General features: G+C 44.0%; 1 protein-coding gene across 2 annotated transcripts in view; it reads right to left on the minus strand.

Moving 5' to 3' along the window:
- Positions 1 to 2498: 2498 nt before the first annotated feature.
- Positions 2499 to 20716, minus strand: part of LOC134534235 (protein Skeletor, isoforms B/C) — a 168495-nt gene continuing 150277 nt past the window's right edge. For both annotated transcript variants that reach the window (XM_063372516.1, XM_063372515.1), the window contains 2 exons: positions 11398 to 11561; positions 2499 to 10126 (listed from right to left, as the gene is read on the minus strand). In XM_063372516.1, coding sequence (XP_063228586.1) covers positions 9968 to 10126; positions 11398 to 11561 — 323 coding nt within the window. In that variant the 3' untranslated portion in view covers positions 2499 to 9967. The remainder of the gene's footprint in view (positions 10127 to 11397; positions 11562 to 20716) is intronic.

The raw sequence follows: 20716 nt of genomic DNA on the forward strand, positions 1-20716 counted from the left end.
AATAATTTAAATATTCAAACAAACTGAATATAATAATGCTCACCAGTGATTTGAGCAGCTATTGAGACTAATCACACTTGTCTCAGGACATGACCAACATCGTTGTGGCATCACTGATTTGTGTACTAGCTGCCATTCCACATGGCCTAACTGAACACGGGTAGGCCCATAGATAAAAGGGGGTAGGCCTACACTATCAATTACTGTTGTTAGATCATCAAGCAGTTTTCAATGGTTTTAATGTTGTTCACATCTCTCTCATTTATTACCACAAATATTAGGATCACTTTTGTGTTTATACACAATTTTTCAGTGTATTAGGTCCAAAAAATGCCTAGTTGTCATGCAAGACAGTTTCCCACACCAGGGTGGACCAAAAACGACTCTCTGGCGGTGAACCAAATCCCAGGATTCAACGGACTGGACACGTCAAAGATTTTGCGAATCCATAAGTTGGTTACATTTTATTACAAACTGATTGCAATGAAAGCATTGTCTATTAATTACTGATTCCCTGAAATTAGGTTTTAAACCTAGTACATACTCCAAAGTCAATTACCGAAATGTGTTTTTTTTATAAAATAGTATACTTTATTTAGGAAAAAATCCTTGGATAGTAACTTAAATAGCTGGATTAAAAATGGTGGTCTAAAATGACAGATCCAAGATTGCTGCCAACCATGGAATATTAAAAAAAAAATGAACTAGGTGAATTCAAAATTATTGTGTCAAATTTCAGTTGAGGTGTTGTATTTCATGACTAAATTCTTGGTCAAGTATTGAAATTCAAGATGGTAACTGTCCATTGGCCCCAGTTTCAATCCTTAGGCCGGTATTCCAAGACACAAAAATGAGGGTTAAGGTTTTAAATAGGCCCTATGCTAAACCTGTACCCTAATCATATTCCTAATGCATGATAGGACATGGCCAGTCCCTTCTTTTTATGGAACAAAGTTTGGTGTTGTATCCATGACCTATTTGTTGCCCTAATCCAGCACATGTGCAAAGCTCACTTTTTGTTGATTTCGCCCAGATGGCAGACCCGCATCTGGCGCCATTAATTCGTATCCAATTTCTTGAATGTCAGGGGACGTACCAAATGTATTGGTGTGCCAAATGAAACTTTATGGTAGCGAAACTATCCTGGAATACATTTTGTACACTTTAATGGTCATAACAAAAAATAATCACAACATGAAAGTACTTAAGAAAATTAGAACTTACTTAATTTGTGGTCAGTGCTGCTATCTCTACGATTTTTGCCGTAACAAGTGTATCACTATAGATGGTTGCCAAATGTCTGCTCATATGATCCCTTACTGGGATATGGTTTGGACATGTTCTGGAATACGGCCTGCGAGTGAGTTTATGATTGTGTCTCAACAAGGCAATGCTTATTCGCTAACTTATCCGAACATCTTGAGTACTGCCATTAGAGTGAAGCTGTTGCCAGATTTTTCCATTTTACATCATTACAGCTTTTTGATGATTTAAGCTTTGTTTAGAGCAATTTCTACAACTTTTTACTGATATAATCACCGTCAATAATTTTTTGTTGCTATTTAGGAATGTATGCTGTAGCCTACATTATCCGTCATTCATAGTCAGTGACTAATTTAATCATGATCACTCACTAGAAATTCATTTTCTGGGTTTCTACTATTGGTTTACACATACAAAAAAGCTACAGCAGTTTCACTTATCTGACACAAACGGGACCGGCAGAACGTTAATAAAGAAAAATATCTGGTTAAAGGGAGTGTTACGAAAAAGCCTTTTAAAAATGGAGCTATGAGTGATATTTTACACATTACGAACCTAATATTCATGTTTGCAACAAAAAAACAGAAAATAGTCAGGGTCACTAATTAGCTGCGGCAGAGTTGGAGCAACGAAAAAAGACAACGCTTACGTCTGAAACTTGCAGTTATTTTTGCCGATTGATTTTTTTTTCATGGGGGGTGGGACTTGTGATAATATGGAATGTTGGACAGCAAAAGAAGGATAAATGATACTCTACAATATTTTTTCCATTTAAATATCTAATTTGTAACATGGAAGGTGTAGCCTTAACTGTGCGTCATAACCGGACGTTAACCATTTAATAATTTTAATCATTAACTACTGAGCCATTAACTTACTAAAGTGCATCACGTGCCATGAAACATTTTTATTCAGTTGGTTTCAAGTATAATGTTCAGTCAGTTGAGCTATAGAAGTTATTTTGCTTAGTTTGTTTGGCTTGTGTAAGTGCAATATGACTAAAATGCTCTGCGTAATATGTAATACTGGTGTGAGGTTCAGAAGCTCCAAAGAAAATACAATTGTTAATATCACAAAAGCTTCACTATTGGCTCACTTAGAGGGTTTGATAAATGTCTGTGACAAGCAGGTTAAGGTTCAGCATATCTCCCCGTCTGTTTGACCCGCCTTAATTTTTGGTTTTTATTTATTCTTTTTTTATAACTATGTTGTATGGATAATTTTCATGTCAAGCCACATGTCGTGCATTTATTTATTTTGCTTTAAAACAAAAGCAAGAAAATCGTCGCTGTCTTAACATTATTAAAGAGATTAAATTGCAACACAAGTATTTAGAATTTTATAAAGTATATTTCAAGCAGTAACACCTTTAGACTTATTACTAGACATGACATTTTCTTTAATTTGCCACACACCTTCAACATAGACTCTACAGAATGATCAACAAAACACTGAGAAACATAACTCTGATAAACTAGTGTTTTACATCAAAGCAAACGCAACACGTAACAAGGAAGTGTCAACTAGGTTTTAACACTGTCTGCTTTAAATGTATAGTTTTTTTGTGAAATTAAGGAAAATAATAAATGAACAGGGTGTCTACTTAAAACAAACTTTTTTTTTTTTTTCAAAACTAACTTCAGGACTCTTTTTAGAATGAAAATTGTATATTGATCACCTTAAGACATAGCTTGGTGTGAACTGTATTTTGTTTGTACATTAGTTTTGAAAACATGCTTGTAAAATTATTGGCACATACCTACATTTAAAGTTTAGAGGTATGGTCAGTGGCAGTTGTTTGCAATATTTTTCTCAGTTGATTTGCAATCACGAATAAAGTGGGTGGAAACTAATGAGCAAATTAATATCTGCGATACTTTGTAGACACCCTGCTGCAGTAGAAAGTGTTCATCTTGGCTTATGGACTTCGGAGCTCTCGGACAGCCGCGACAGGTGACCACTGTCTTGTTTCAATGGACTGTCCTAGTCATCTTTGGCTTCCTAATGCCTTCCGACTTGTGTCTGGAATCTCCAAGGTTAATTTCTCCAGCTCTCCACGTGACCAACCGCCAGGAACTCCCACGAGACCACTCCAGCCAATCACTGCCATAAAAAAAAAAAAACTAAAGAATCACTACCTTAATGAAAAAATATCGAGAACTTTCAAGTGCAATGCACTCAAGTGTACGTGTAAAACTGTATGTACTTGGTGGCAGGAATTTGAATATTTAAGCTTTGAGTTTTCATGCAGAAGAAATTTTCAGGACCTTGCTATTGAAAAATTTTATTTAAATGCCTGAGTGAATAAATAACAAAAACGAATGGTAGGTGTCCTTAACGTGCAACACTCCCTTAGCAGTAGGCAAGCCCTTCCAAGACGACGGAACATGCTCTTGATTCGTGCGTTTGCGCAAACGGTATGCCTCTGATCATGTGATCACTCTGCTGAAGTTAGGTCACCGCTGAACCTTTGTTTGGCAGTGACAGGTGTTAGTTGACGGATCGCTTCCGTAACTCTCGTGACCTCGCCAGCTGTGAGCCGTCTTTCCCGGAATGAGGACTGGAGATGTCTGGTCAGTAGGTTCTTGGCAGCCAACACAAGCCAAGATCACACTCGCAATAGGCACAGAATCCTGCAGTCATCACATAAGTATTAATGCTTAAATCAGAAGACAGCAGGAAAATGTGTATGTACACTGATTGCTGAAGAGTTTAAATCTTATTCATTCAGTACTAAATGAAATATTAATTATTTCTATATACACATAAAAAAAATTATACCTAACAAATACAACACATTGGGTTTTGTAATGTTTTAATTCCAATAATTCAAAGTGATTTGTAAGAATCAAAGAGCACGTCAGATTCTGACTTTGTATTTGACTATGCCCATAGTTTCTTCACAGTGGTTACTTTGAACTCTATTCATAGTCAAAAAGAAATTTAATAATTTTAAATTTGAAAATTTGTCTTTATTTGTACATATTTTCTTTAGTTCTGTATGTTTTACTAGAGGAAAAAAAAAATCTCTAATATCTTGGGAATAAAAAATTCTTATGGATGAATTCTGAAAGTTAGTTTAGCCGTAGGTAAGAAATTTAATATGGTCTTCATATAAATGTTTGTAATTTTAATAAATAATCATTTTTAATTTGAAGGAACAGTGATATGGACACCCATAGAACTTGTCATGTGTTAAAGATTTTCTTTGTTCAGAAGTTTACAATTACTTTAAATTATGGGTGGAGCTGATAATGCACATCTGACCAAATAAATGTGATTTTACTTCCAAGCCAAAACAGCTTTGACAAGGTAATACTTATTTCCCCAAAAAATTGAACAAGTATGATTTTTCTTGTCTGTATTTTAGTACCGTACCTGTCTTTAAACTGTGAAGAAACTATGTTTTCGTAGTTCTTTAATAATAGCATAACAGACAGTGGGAAATGTCATAAATGGTTGGGTGTAAATTTTACATAATACTTATTACATTTTTAGTGAACATTTGCACCAACTTAAATGTGCAATTTGTAGTTACAATAGCTAAAATCTAAATTGTAATGTTATTTGCACAGACATTGTTATTTACATTTAGGAATAATAAAGAAAGATAGACAATTTATTTTAATTATAATTAGTACAGTAATTATTGTCGTACACTTTGTTCACAGTTAAGGTATTGTCATTAATCAATCACACACTGGAGATGATTTCTTTAAATGTTAGGTATGAAAGGCACTCAATACTTTCATGTAAACTATCTAAAAAGCCTTCGTCAAGAAAAAACGTCTATAATATCACATATTATTATACAATCTATAGTAAACATGATCAACATTTAGCAGTAACTTCATGGTCGCAGTTTAAAACTTAAATTAGTTTGAACATTAAAATTTTTTATTAAAATCTATTTACACAATTAAAAATTATCAACTTAACCATTCTGCAGTGATGTATTTGTGGACAAAGTACAGTTTAGAGCTGATTATGACATAGCCAAAAGTTTCAAACCATAGTTGAGAATGGCAGAATTTGAGTCTTAAAATAAAAGAAGTCTTATTATGATTTTCCGATACAGATACCATTTAACCTCGTATCATTTCCTCGCGCGTAGAGATCTGGGGGTTACAGAATACTTCTGAAAATTTTTTAAAATGATGATGCTTGAAAACTCATTTCTAGGCTGTCTTATGAACTCTTCAGTGCTTCATAAAAACCTGAAATTCTTTGATAAAATTCTCCACTCATGAAAGCTAGATACTTGCACAATGTACCACTGCTTATTACTGTTTAATTGAGTCATGGCCCCACCCTACCTCTCCTTGATTAGGCCCTTACGCCTTGACACAATTATTAAATATGGCGTTGCGCAACAGCATTGAAAGCTAAATCTAGAGTTTCTTCATTCCACTGTACAAAGAGCCTGTGGATAAAAATTAGATAATAATTTATTTAGTGCTAAGTAAATAATAAATAGAAATAATGGTGGAAGATTATTACAGTCGATAGATTTTGTCGGTTGTAGGTACATACTATCAGAGGTTAGCTTTATAAATTGAGAACAGTTTTGAAATATAGTAGTTTAGTATTGTGCAGCTTAATGATTCAGATGTTAGGTTTAGATTGTCTCTTATTAACCTTTTACTATCTAAATGCGGTGAAGTATTGGACCAATAATTCCGTACTTAATCCAATACTTAATTTTTTTTTCTGAATTATATTATTTCAGTGATGCATCAGTATGTTACACATTTCAATTATTTCTGATCATGTTAAAAATAAATCAGAAATTACTGAATTTGTTACTGGTTAAAAAAACTGCAAAAATCCTATGAAATTTTAAATTTTTTAGTTTCTTGCTGTTTGTTAAAATGATAAGATAAATCTTTCAGATTTTATCTTTTCTTCCAAATAAATGTAAGGTGAGAAAATTTGTTATCTTTGATGGCATAAATGTTAAGTGATGTTGCATGCAAGTGAAAGTGTGAAATATTAAAATTTTATACATTTCAAATAGTCTGATTTAAAAAAAATATTATTATTTTTTGTGTATTGTAATATGCATCAATTACATTTATTTAAATAATGTATTTTTGTAGCATTAAAAAAAATATCAGGAACAACTAAGTCTAACCACCAGCACGATGTTACCAGTCTCGGTAATTGTCGAAAAGCATCATCCTTCCATTGTTATATTATTTTCAGGGAACAGATTTCGATGTCCTATCTATTGCAGATCTGTTGCTCTAATTCTGCGCATGTGCCGAGCTCACTTTTTCATTGATTTCGTTCAGATGGCATACCCATGTCTGGCACCAGTAACTCGCATATATTCTCAATTTTGTGGATATCTGGGGATGTACCAAACGTATTGGTGTGTCAAATAAAACTTTTATGGAGGTGAAACTATCCTGGAATATATTTTGTACACTTTAATGGTTATAACAAGAAATAATCTCAACTTAAAAAGTGCAACGGTGCTGTTATCTCTAGGCTTTTTGCCGTAAAAATTGTATCAGTAGTTGCAAAATGTCAGCTAGGAAGCATTGGAATCAGAGTATAGCCTTGCGCAGGGCACCGTTTATTAAAAACGGTTGCTGTTTTGTTTCGTTAGTGGGATTCAGTATGGACACGTTATGGAATACGGCCTGCGAGTCAGGTTACGGTTGTGTCCCAACAAGGCAGTGCTTATTCGCTACTTTACCGTAACGTATTGGAATACCATCCTTATACTGTTGACGGAACATCAGACCATTTGTACTGCTTTTGAGAACTGTCAAATTTGAGACAACTTACGTGAGACGGATTGTAGTACTGACATCAGTATCGGAAAAAACACTAACTCTGAACTAGTTTTGACTCCCACATTAAGTTTAATTTATTTTGGGGGGAAAAAAAGCAAATTTTAAAACTGTAAGTGAAACTAATGGTTATGTTTCTTGAAAAATATATTATTAAATTTAATACTACCAAACACATTTTTTTTTTCAGGTTTGTAAATTGTATTTAAATTTGATACAATTTTTTTAGTGTACCTGATATGAATTGAATTTCTGCTACCTGTGATGCTAGGAGATTAATTTTGTTTCCCTAATTGATACACACACAGCACTTAAAAGTTTCTTTCTCTCACTTAAAATGCAGATTAAATAGAAGTACATTGCAGTTAAAAAAAAATCATAATATGTATTCCACACTTATTTGTGCTGCAGAGTCTAACTTCCAGGTAAGACATTTAATTAGAGTTTATGTTCACTTTATTACAACATACAATTTTCAATCATTCTTTTAATAGAGAAATCACAATGTTACAACAGCTTCATATATGTAATCAGAAGTAATATATTTACTATGTATTTAAAACTATTTTGAAATCTTCATCTTAACACTGAGATTTAAATGAACAAAACCTACTATAATTTGAACCAATACTTATTTCTCGTGAATACTCTAAACTTTAACACTGATGCTATCTACAATATACATGGTACATTTATCAGTTAAAATGGACCATATTAAATTTTTTTTTTATCAACATTTCACGTAAAAATAAAAGTTTTGAACATATTATGTTTCTCTAGTAAGATTATTTTTTTCAAACACACTTTCATACGTGTAATTACTGAATGTGCAAAATTGGGAATATTCTAAGGCTGATTGATATAGCCCACTACAATCTCTGGGATCAAATTTTTAAAATACTGTTAGCTTTTATCTGCTATCTTTCATGTACATTAGTTACCAATAAAGAGTTTATGAGAAATAAGTAAATTATTTTTACACAATTCCATAAATCCTTTAGGTGCTAATGCTATAAGTTAAAAGGAAACATTAACATACTATAATTTTCAAGATGCAATACTAAAACATACAAGTATATTCAGATTCTTTGTTTTATTTATGATAAACCCTACATTATTGATCCATCTTTGCACACTCTACAAGTTCAGTAAGTAAAGCTTACATATTATTGTCATGTAATAATTGATGCAAGTTATTTGTTGCTGAGCGGAACATTATATTCCCCTTGTTCATCACGCAAGATTCAACACTCATACTTCAGCTACCATAAAATTTCAACAATTCCACACAACTACGACCGTGACTAATGAAAAATTATTGTCATATTTTACCAGCCTTTCAGGTTATGGATATGGCCACTATTCATTGGAAAGATATGTGCCTTTTGTTGTCTCCTGCCTGCTCACTTAAGTGCACAACTCAGATTTGTTTTCATGTATTTTTAACCGTTATCAAATTCTAGGATTATCAAGATATTAAAAGTCAAAATGTCACTCTTCATTTCTTTGAACTTTTTTTTTGAGCTTGAAATATTTTGATTTCATCGCTTTTTCAGGATAAATTACCCTATAGTATTGAATACCTAATGGTGTTTGATAGATGTCTCTGCAAAGTTTTACTGGTTTTTATATTTGTATAAACTCGTAAATAATTATTTTTCCCAATTTGTGGATATTAGTAGTAACAGGTTGCTTCTTCCAAGTAAACTTTACACATTACTAAGGCTACAGTAAAACAAATCACTGTTAAATAGCTAAACCACTATCACAATCAGTATCAACTATGTTTCTGTATATTTTATTCTTCATCTAACATAATATATTAATAATGACCAAATGTTATGTTTCATCACAAAGTTAATTCTTCCTCCTTGTGTTTTTAACCACAATTCATTAAATGTAGAAAACTATTCTGTTGAGTACATCCATCACAACAGCACAATAGTTGCTTTAAATAATAATAGTCCAATAAAAAAACACAAACATATTAACTAACACAACTTAGCAACTAAATATTTGTAAAAAAATAAAACTCTTGTACAAAACTTAATTTTAGTAACCTACCATGGAACATCAATCTTTGAACGTTATTAAAAAGTTGCTGCGTACACAATTATTTTCTTACTTATCATATCCCTTGTTCAAGCTAATGATCCCACAAATAAAGATAAACATGCATACATACTCATTGGTGGGCATTAAAAAAATAAGTAATTATTAAAAAAAGGTTTTTCATAATGCTGTTGTACCTAGTATTATAACAAAATTAATGTTGACAAATATTTCAAATTTATATGAAGATTATCATCAATGTAAAATAATTTCTCTATAATATTATTTTTGATATTTCTGACATGACTACATAAAATGTAAGTACTCACATAGTAAAATTAACATAATATTATTGTAAACTTGGAATTGTGCAAAATTGTGCTTTTTATAACTGTTATCTATATTAACAGCTATTTCAAAAACTTCATATTATGTATAGAGTGTTGATTTTGATTTTATTTTGCCACTACGAGACAAAAATATTAAGCACATTTGCCAAACAACATTTAAGAAACTTACACAAACACAAATTCTAACTAAATTTATGTACCTGTACATGTACATATGTAATGATATACTGGGTAAAATAATGATATAAACAATACTATATAACATATCATATTCATGCACACATTTCGGTGAACCCATGTTTTAAAAACCTTTCAAAAACGAGGGAATGAAAAATGTTCCCCCTTCACAGAGATGAGCACTGTCAACACTAAACAAAATATTAAAACGTTCTCTCTCTTCATTTGAAAAATATTGTCACGTTATTATTGTCGAGATTCTTATTGTCCTTTTGTGCTGTTCGGTATAAGTTACTTAGTTCAGTTAGTTCGTGAAAGCTGTGCTCAGCTGGCGAGGACTCTCCTCGCGCAAGTAAACGCAACTGCGACGACGACGGCGAGCGCGGGCGACGACGGACCGCCGGAGCCGTTCCCGTCCCGCTCGGAGCTGTAGCCGGCGTCCACCACGTGAATCTTCCAGCCCAGGTTGTTGTGGGTGTAGCACTGCAAGAGCAACGCAGCGACGGTGGCGTGACTTGGGCGAAGGGAAAACACAACCCTCAGTCCTGAACTCCTGCCGGGAATCGAATCAGGGGGACCTTCGGCTCACGAGCCAGCAGGCTCTTGACTACTGAGTCAACTGGTCAAACGATGGAAATCGTACACCGATAACAAGAGAATGAATTTGGAACCACCTAGCTGAGTCGGAGGCTGTACGTCCGTTAAGCAGCTTGGGGCAATGAAGAGAGCTGATTTTTTTGTAATTTACTTTATTTCCTTCAATATTTTTCCTTGAATCTTTTTCCTTGAATATTGAATCCTTCGAATACTAAGGATTTGATGGTATTTTAAAGGTTTGATGGGTCCAACCCTAGTCTGAACTGTATGCTGGATTGTGTGTCAATACAAGCAGAAGAGCGAGAATGTTGCAGCATGCTTTAGGTACACAAGACAAGCTCTGCATGTGTGATTGTTAAAGTTACAGGAACATTTCATAATTAAATTTTTACTTCAATATATGACACAATTTTGAAACATATGGACTCTTAAATGTGGAAATTGCAGTTAAATTGCTCACTTTGCCTTTTATGGTTGCAAGTCTACTGTACGGAAGTTTTAACTTTAATACACATGTTGCCTCATCAGTTATCCCAAAAATCACAAAATATTTTTATTATTATTAGATTCTGTAACAACTTTAAACAAAATTCTTTCAGGCATTTAACGAGGTTTGCGTTGAAGCTGGTGGAAGTCCTTTTCAACAATTTCCAAAATGAGAACAGGTATTTAATATATAATTGCAATTACTTCCATATGAATTTGTATGATTAAAATTTAGTAATAAATTAATGAACATTTTGAGTCATAATTTTGCTGTATAAATACAGATTCTGTAATTCTAAGGTTATAAAATTTTTATTTAAGAGAGACATTTATATAACATATAATGTTTGTAACTAAAAAAAAATGTAAGAATTTAGGAAAAACTTTTTTGTCACAGATTTTTTTTTCTTCAGTTAATTTACATATTAGAGGATGCATGTATAATTATTTCTCTAGCTAAGGAAATACCTCACAGTGTTTGTAAATGACTATTTCACCTTCTAATTTAACCTCTCATCTCATGTCACATATTAGAGGATGCATGTATAATTATTTCTCTAGCTAAGGAAATACCTCACAGTGTTTCACAGTGTCTGTAAATGACTATTTCACCTTCTAATTCATCCTCTCATCTCATGTCGCACTTGAAACTCGGGAAGACTCGGCCTCACCTGGTAGTAGAGCAGGTCTGGGGTCTCAGGGGCGACCGTCCAGTTGAGGTACGACGGCTCTCCCTCGTCACACACCAGCCTCAGGGTCTCCAGGTACGCCTCGAACGTCTCGATCTCGGCCGACTTGTCGATCGTCTTGTGCGTCCACTCGCAGTACCGGCCGGCTGCGGCACAGGAACCAACCCGGGTTACATCCGTTGGTCACCTTGACGGCCTGGAGGTTGGTTAAATACCGTAGCCCACCCATTGCCGTAGGGGCTTCCTGAAGATCACACGATGGCTCGTGGTTGCATCCCACGGAACAAAATCGAAGGAACAAAAAACAGCGACCGGTCCTGAACTCGGGAAAATAAAATGTCGTGAGCGGAAAATCTTTGACCGGTTGGAAGTCCGACCCAGGACTCAGACTCCTGACCCGCCGGTTAGCCACTAGCCAACGTGTCGACAGTTCACAGTGCAGTGTTGGTGGAACTGTATTGTGCCATTGTCCTTCTGCACGTGGAATCGAAACTGTCCGTTGTTCCCACTTCAGATCGGATCAACGGGGATGGAATTTCTTCGGCGCCATTTCCAAAACTGACAGATCTGTCATTCTTTGTCCACTACTGGAGGAAGAATGAGGAAATTAGAATATCTACCCGGAAATGTCCGGAAAAAAAAATTACCTTCCTTGCAATAACTCTGGGATCGAACCGAAAACATTCATTCACTGGCTTGGGGGCGTATCACTAACCATTGAGTTAACTGTTAATTTTTCTTCGTAATTGAATGAGAAGCAGAAAAATTATGACAAAAGTAGAATAGAATATTATTATATTTAAAAAAACTATATAAAAAAATTGGTTGTCTGTAAAGTCGGTTTACGGACGACAGTTTAACGTGACTACGTCATAACAAAACATTGATGAAATGATTGATCCAGAAGAAAAGGAAATATATTCGGCCTGAGACTGAGCCGTAATAGGTTTTTGCAACCAAACCAGTTAGGCATTAAAAGTTTTATATTCTTTGAGGAAGAATTTTTTTTGTTAAATTTTTCTATCTTTTGTATTATAAAATCTACCTCTGCATACTTTTATGAATAAAATTGAATCATTTTTATTGAATTATAACTATTTTGTATGGATACAAAGGAGTGAAATGAAATGTACAATTTAATTAATAAATTTACTTTTATTTGCATTCTTTATTCAAATATATTTATTACTTTTGAAATGTTACGTGCGCCGTATTTATTTTTACAAGTACAGAAAAAAATCGCACCTGCCGGGTTTTGAACTGACAATCTTACAATTAGAAGTTAGCGCCACTGATCGCTCAGCCATGAGGCCATATTCAACAATTAAAGTTTCAGATGATATATATACATTTAAAAATTTTGTTCACGGTAGGGGAATAATATTATTTCGTTTTTATAACTCGATTTAATAACAAATACGCATCCCAAATACACCAAACTTATTTCTAATGTGTTACAATATTTTTTAAAACTTTGTGCAAAAGATCCCGGTTGTAATTTGAATTATTATGTGTAACTGTAAAACACCATTGTTGGTTCTAAACATATTTGAATATTCAACATTACTTTTAAATAACTGTACCGATTGTGCTGAAAATCGGTGGACGATCGTTAAATTACATAATATTAATAATTCAAACGACGAAAATATAATTGAAAAGTCAAATCAATGGTCGTTCCAATCGAGTGGAAGAGAGATGCCACGCATGCGTACAATGAGCATGAAGAGAGATGCCACGCATGCGTACAATGAGCAAATAGGACACATCCGTAGTGGGACATCCGTAGTGGGACACTTTTTCGTGCGTGCAGCCGGCGTTCATCGAATTATTAGACGTTATCACGTCAAAAACATGCTTTAATTGTATGAACTAAAAAGTAAAAAAATAATTTTAAATTCAAGAAATTAGTTCAACAGCGACAGAATTAACTACAACTCTATAACAAAATTTTTTAATAAATAAGCTTAAAGAGGAATCAAGTGATAAACAAAACAATTAATTTTAATGAAAAAAGCATGGGGTTTTGATATCAGTTGTCTTAAATTTTCTACCACTAATGTCTATTCGTTAGGACAGGATCATTATGGAAATGAAACAGGAGAGCACCCTATGCTATTTTTAATTAAAATTAATTGTTTTGTTTATTACTTGATTCATATATTAAACAATTTTGTTATACTTATTATTTCAAGCTTCTGTGTGATAAGGTGTTCAAGAATTTTTTTATAACAAAAAGATACTGACGTCCCTCGGCTTCTGGTCCCCGTTTTCCCGTTGAAATAAATGTCCTGTTATGCCCGTACTGCCCTCGTCGGAGAGGTGTGGGTCCAGGCCAACGTGGCCGGGACCGGGAAAGGCGGGACCTGGAGGGAGAGTGAAGTGATTGCGAGGAATGTTGGTAGGTTGTCGCAAGCAGAACACGGCATTAACGAATTTCACGAGCCGTCTTTTATTAACGCTTATAAAGTCCTGCCGCAGCCTGGCGGAACCGTCGCGGAACAAGTGCCCTACCACGGCGACACGGACTCCCTGATGACGGGGCGGTTCTCAAATACGTTTCGGCGCGAATCGTAAAGTTTATTAATGCTAGGCTGACCCAGTGAGAGAGGGCCCGAAGACGGAGCGCTGTACATACGCGGCCCGTTACGTAATGTTCCGTGGACGGCGAAAAGTTCAGAGACTCGTAGCACCACGTTCGCGTTGTAGAAACTGCCCGCTAGACACGTCTCCCGATGACTCGTAAGTTAACAATGCTAAGCTGATTCGCGGTGGCAGCTCAGCTGCCGTGACCGACTGCGGACTGAGCGAACGTTCAATCCCGAGCGCAACGTGCGCGGCTCGCGGAGCAACGAACACGTCTGTCTCCGCTCGAGACCAGGACGCGACTGCCTCTCCCCGCTCGCCCGCGGGCCGGCGCCCGCGGGTGGCGGGGAGGGAGGGGAAAATCGGCCGGCGTGGGAGAGAGCTCCGTCCCGCGGCGCGCCAGGCTGCAATTACATACTATGGCGAAACACTTCAGAAAAAGTTATTGAATTATTTACAAAGACATACACGAGACATTAATTACACAGCGAACTTGCACAATGAATAATAAATAAAATAAGTTAATTACACACATTCAAATCCCTTAATCGTTTACAAATATATACACACTGAAATAAAAGATAAAGTCACATAGAAAAACACTCGTTGGCATGCTAGGGCGCACGCGGGTGCGTCCCTGGCCGTCGCACACACTGGGGTTCACTGGGGGGGGAAAACAGGCCCCCTCAGGCCCGCGTCGGTGGCCAGGTACGGCCTCTGTATCTGGGAGGGTACGACGACTGTCGTCATATGCCCCCCCTCTCCCGAGGCCGTCCTGGCCCCCGACGCCGACCTAGACCGGCAGCCGCGTCCGCGTCCGGCCACTTGTCTGGTCGTCGGAGCTCGTCACGTCATTCCGTCCGGGTCGGGCAAACTGGGGCAGGAGCTGCATCACGCTGCAGCGTAACCCCCCGTCGGTCGTTTGTCTTACGTCTCGGGGTTTGCGCTGACTCCCCCACTCGTAGTCCCGGAGGTAGTGGGGGGCCGTCTTCTCACGCGTGGACCGGCGCAACGCCGGTCCCCTCCCCGCGTGAGCGGTCATCCTCGGCTCCCCGGAAGGCAAGTCCAGGACCACCTGCTGGGCCCTGTCGACATCGCCCTCCCCACTGAGGAGCCGGACCGTTACCCCGTCTGTCACGTCCTTGCTCACGTCCGTCCCCGTCACCCGCCGTTCCCAGGAGTGGACGTACCTCCGTCCACGTCTCTGGGTAGGCTCCGGCAACGTCACCACTGGTTCACTCAGGTCGACCAGGTCGCCCTGAGCAGTGTTGTCATGTGTTACGTCCTCGATGAGTGGTCCATCAGTGTCGTTGGCGTAGGCGCTGACGTCATCAGGCGGGAGCACCCGGTCCACGAAGCGCTCCAGCTCTGCCATGCTTGCGCCACGCGGACCCCTTCCGCCCCTTCTGACGGGCGTCCGTTCCCCGCCCCCTCTTGCCAGTTGCCAACCACCGTTCCCCTTTTGCTGTCCCCCCATAGGAGGCTGAGTCGGTGTCGTCGTGGGGGCCCGTCCATGTGTCGTGCCCCAGGTGTCGTCGTCCCTGTCAACGTTCCTGCCAACCCCCCGCAGTGACTTGGGGTGGGCGTGTCCTCGTCGACGTCCCTGATCCGGCTCCGGTGGCGTCACCACGGGGTCACCGAGGTCGACCAGGACTCCTACTGCGACGTTGTCATCGGTCCTGTCCCGTGTGTCGTCCCTGTCAACGTTCCTGCCCACCCCCCGCAGTGACCTGGGGTGGGCGTGTCCCCGTCGACGTCCCTGATCCGGCTCCGGTGGCGTCACCACGGGGTCACCGAGGTCGACCAGGACTCCTACTGCGACGTTGTCATCGGTCCTGTCCCGTGTGTCGTCGTCCCTGTCAACGTTCCTGCCCACCCCCCGCAGTGACCTGAGGTGGGCGTGTCCCCGTCGACGTCCCTGATCCGGCTCCGGTGGCGTCACCACGGGGTCACCGAGGTCGACCAGGACTCCTACTGCGACGTTGTCATCGGTCCTGTCCCGTGTGTCGTCGTCCCTGTCAACGTTCCTGCCCACCCCCCGCAGTGACCTGAGGTGGGCGTGTCCTCGTCGACGTCCCTGATCCGGCTCCGGTGGCGTCACCACGGGGTCACCGAGGTCGACCAGGACTCCTACTGCGACGTTATCATCGGTCCTGTCCCGTGTGTCGTCGTCCCTGTCAACGTTCCTGCCCACCCCCCGCAGTGACCTGGGGTGGGCGTGTCCCCGTCGACGTCCCTGATCCGGCTCCGGTGGCGTCACCACGGGGTCACCGAGGTCGACCAGGACTCCTACTGCGACGTTGTCATCGGTCCTGTCCCGTGTGTCGTCGTCCCTGTCAACGTTCCTGCCCACCCCCCGCAGTGACCTGAGGTGGGCGTGTCCCCGTCGACGTCCCTGATCCGGCTCCGGTGGCGTCACCACGGGGTCACCGAGGTCGACCAGGACTCCTACTGCGACGTTGTCATCGGTCCTGTCCCGTGTGTCGTCGTCCCTGTCAACGTTCCTGCCCACCCCCCGCAGTGACCTGAGGTGGGCGTGTCCCCGTCGACGTCCCTGATCCGGCTCCGGTGGCGTCACCACGGGGTCACCGAGGTCGACCAGGACCCCTACTGCGACGTTGTCATCGGTCCTGTCCCGTGTGTCACCGTCCCCGTCAGCGTTCTCGCCTGCCACTCGCCGCGACCCGGGGTAGGCGTGTCCCCGTCGACGTCCCAGGTCCGGCTCCGGTGGCGTCACCACGGGGTCATCGAGGTCGACCAGGACTCCTACTGCGACGTTGTCATCGGTCCCGTCCCGTGTGTCGTCGTCCCTGTCAACGTTCCTGCCCACCCCCCGCAGTGACCTGAGGTGGGCGTGTCCCCGTCGACGTCCCTGATCCGGCTCCGGTGGCGTCACCACGGGGTCACCGAGGTCGACCAGGACTCCTACTGCGACGTTGTCATCGGTCCCGTCCCGTGTGCCGTCGTCCCTGTCAACGTTCCTGCCAACCCCCCGCAGTGACCTGGGGTGGGCGTGTCCCCGTCGACGTCCCAGGTCCGGCTCCGGCGGTACCACCACAGGGGTGCCGAGGTCGGCCAGTACACCTTCGGTGACGTCATCCTCGGCCTCGTCACCGTCCACTGGTCCGCTGTCGTCGTGGTCGTACTCGTCGTGCGGGTCGCCTATCAGTCGAATGTCGTCCCTGTGCACCTTAGTTGTCCGTCCGTCGGCGCGACGCACGAGGTACGAGGTGGTGCCCAGTCTGTCTACGATCTCCTGTGGCCCCGCCCACTTAGGAGCCAGACTGGCGCAAAAGCCCCGCTCGCCAGCCGACAGGTGATGACACTTAACAAACACCTGCTGGCCAGGCTCTAGTCGTGCTGGGGGCTGGTGCGTCTGCGGCGTACGTCTAGTCAGGTAGTCAGCTTGGCGACGTCGGGCGTCTTCGCGCAGATCGTCCGTGGTCATGTCGTGCAAGTCGGGGGTTGCGCGCGCTTCCCCGGGCAGGGCGAGGTTCCGGCCCTGCACCAGTTCAGCGGGGGAATGGCCCGTGACCGCGTTCGTCCGACGGCGCAGGCAAAACAGCAGCGTCGGCAGGTGCAGGTCCCACTTGGTGTGGTCCTCGTCCAACCGGATGCGCAGCTGAGTTTTAATGTCCTGATTCCGCCTTTCGGTCGGATTCGCGCGCGGATGGTAGGTGGGCGTCGTGTGATGCTCCACCCCCCAACCCGCGCAGGACACTCGCCAGCTTCTCCCCGTGAACTGCACCCCGTTGTCCGTCAGCAGGACCGCGGGGTACCCGTATCGCGGGAAGAACTCGCGCTCGAGCAGGGCAATCACGGTGCCGGCTTTCACGTTTGGTACTGCGAACGCCTCCGCCCAGCGGGTGAAGACATCCGTGACCACAACAATGAATCGCCGACCACGGGACGTGCGAGGATACGGCCCCATAATATCCACCGCCACAGTGTGGAAGGGATTCCGGGGCCGTCGTGGGACCTGCTGCTCCTTGCCGTCGGGTCGCCTGGACTTCCGCTCCTGGCAACGCAGGCAGGCCCGCACGTAGCGTCTCACTTCTGCCGCGTCGCCAGGCCAGCGGAACGTCCGTCTGACCTCACGCAGCGTCTGCTCCGCGCCCGGGTGTCCCGCCAGGGGGTGGTCATGCAGGTAGCTCAGGACCCAGCGCCTGGCCTCGGGCGGCACGTGGGTCCGCCACCCGCTCGACCTGTGAGCCCCCCCGGTCTGGAGCACCCCGTTCAGGCTCCGGCAGCCCGGTATCACCCCCTCCCCACACTCTGTCAGTCGGGTCCGGGTGTCGGGGTCCCGGAGTTGCACCGCGTGGACCCACGCCAGCAGGTCAGTCATAGTCTCGGGTCGCGCGTCGCGTGCAGGAGCAGTGGGGCTTGTCAGCGCGTACAACGCGCACGGTCGCGGCACCGAGTCCTCTACCCCGCGCTCACGCTCAGGGAGGAGCACTTCCTCCCAGCCCTGGTCGTCGTGGAACTCATTCTCAGGGTCCGGATTCCGGGACAACTCGTCGGCCAACTGATTTTCACGTCCAGGAATGTGCTCGACCGTGAACGAGAATTCCTGGATCAGCATGGCCCACCGAGTGAACTTAGACTTCCGGCCCTGAGCGGAGTCCAACCAGCGGAGGCATTGGCTGTCGGTTCTCAGCGTGAATGAGCGGCCCTCGACGTGGTGACGGTACCTCTGTAGGGCCCAGACCACCGCAAGGCACTCTTGCTCATTCACGTGATACTTCCGCTCAGCCTGCCCAAACTTGGCACTGGCGTACTCGATCACGCGCCTCTCGCCCCGGTCATCCATCTGGTACAACACCGCCCCCATCCCCTCCTGACTCGCATCCGTCTGGATGAAGATGGGGCGGCTGGGCACCAGGCGTGAGAGCGTGTGACAGTTCCTGAACCGGCGCTTCACCTGTCGCAAGGCCTCGTCCGCGGCGGGGGTCCACCGGAACTTAGTCTTCGGCGACAGTAGGTCCGTCATCGGAGCCGTCACCGTGGCGAAGTCGGGGACGAAGGACCGCAGCCAGTTGAGCAGCCCCAGCAGCTTCTGGAGCTGCTTCCTGGTCTTCGGTGCCCCCTTTCCCTCTATTAGCTCCAACTGCTCAGGTCGGGGGCGGCACCCCTCCGCCGTCACTATGTGTCCTAGGAACTCTATTTCCGTGGCCCCAATGTGGCATTTCTTTGGGGCGCACGTCAGTCCGTGTCTGGCCATACGTTCTAGCACCAATGCCAGATGGTGCGCGTGTTCCTCCCACGTCCTGGACCAGATGATAACGTCGTCCAGATAGGCACTGGCGAACTCACCAATGTACCCATCCAGAACACGTACCATCAGGGCCTGGAACGTGGCAGGGGCGTCCATGAGACCAAACGGCATGGCGCAGAACTGGTAACGTCGACCGTCTGGTGCCGTAAATGCCGTCTTAGGGCGGTCCTCCAGACATACCGGCACCTGCCAGTAGCCTGATTTTAAGTCTAGTGTCGTGAAAATAGTGGCGTCCCCCAGTCCTGCCAGTGCGTCTGTGATATTGATCTGCGGGGGCGGGGCGGGAATGGTCAGTTTGTTTATCGCCTTGAAGTTTACGCAAAAGCGTAGACTTCCGTCTTTCTTGGTGGCCAGCACCACCCGCGAGTTATACGGGGAGGTGCTGGGTTCCACTACCCCGTCACGTAACATCTCGTCAATTTGAGTCTGTATGGCCTCCCGTTCCCGGATGCCAAATCCGTATACCTTCTCAAAGGGAGGGCGGTGCGGTACCATCGGTATCCGGTGCTCCGTCACGTTTGTCCGTCGTAGCCGGTCCGCGGCCGCAAATACCTGTGCCTGAGAGGTGAGGACATGGTTGATGACATCGACGTACTCCTCTGGAACACCGTGCTGAAGGTCTTCTAGGCGAATGACTGACTGAGGGGGACTGGGGGGAACCTGGTGCACGCCGTACACCGTCCAGCGCCCCTGGGTGCCGAAGTGCATCCGGCCAGCTCGTACTTCCACGGTGGCGTCGACCTCGTGCAGCCATGGGACCCCCAGAATCAGCCCCTCGCGGAGCTCGGGGACCACCCAGGCCTCGACGTGGCTAACGTGACCAACGATGCTCATTGTTACCTGAGTGATGCCCCCTGCTGCAACGACGGCGTCCCTGGTGGCCAGCTGCACCAGCTCACTCCGCGGTGTCACTGCCTCCGCTCCCACCAGGTGGGCCGCGATGTAGGTTCGGCTGGCGGCGGTGTCCACCAGGGCCAGCATCTCCCGCCCGTTAGCACGGACAGGAATTCGCAGCAGCTCCGGCTCCTCGGGGCCGACCTGCCCCAGCTGTGCAGTCGTCTGTCCCCCACCGCCCCCGGCCACCTGGCCGTCCGGGCGTGGGGAACTCGCGGCGAGGTCCGCGGCTCGCTCCGGCGCCGACGTGTTGACGTTCCGGTGGTCCACCTCGTCGACGACAGGTCGACGAGGCGGCTGGTCCGGCCCTGGTATAACCGGCCTCAGGGCCGCGGTGGTGGCGCCGGCAGTCAGCTGTCCCTGCACGGAGATGGCCGGCGGGATGCCTGCGCCGATGCTCTGGTTGTCCGCCCCGTCGACGGCGTGTCGACGAGGCGGCTGGTCCGGCCCTGGTATAACCGGCCTCAGGGCCGCGGTGGTGGCGCCGGCAGTCAGCTGTCCCTGCACGGAGATGGCCGGCGGGATGCCTGCGCTGACGCTCTGGTT

This window comes from Bacillus rossius, chromosome 7, assembly GCF_032445375.1.
Source record: "Bacillus rossius redtenbacheri isolate Brsri chromosome 7, Brsri_v3, whole genome shotgun sequence".
NCBI lineage: Eukaryota > Metazoa > Arthropoda > Insecta > Phasmatodea > Bacillidae > Bacillus > Bacillus rossius.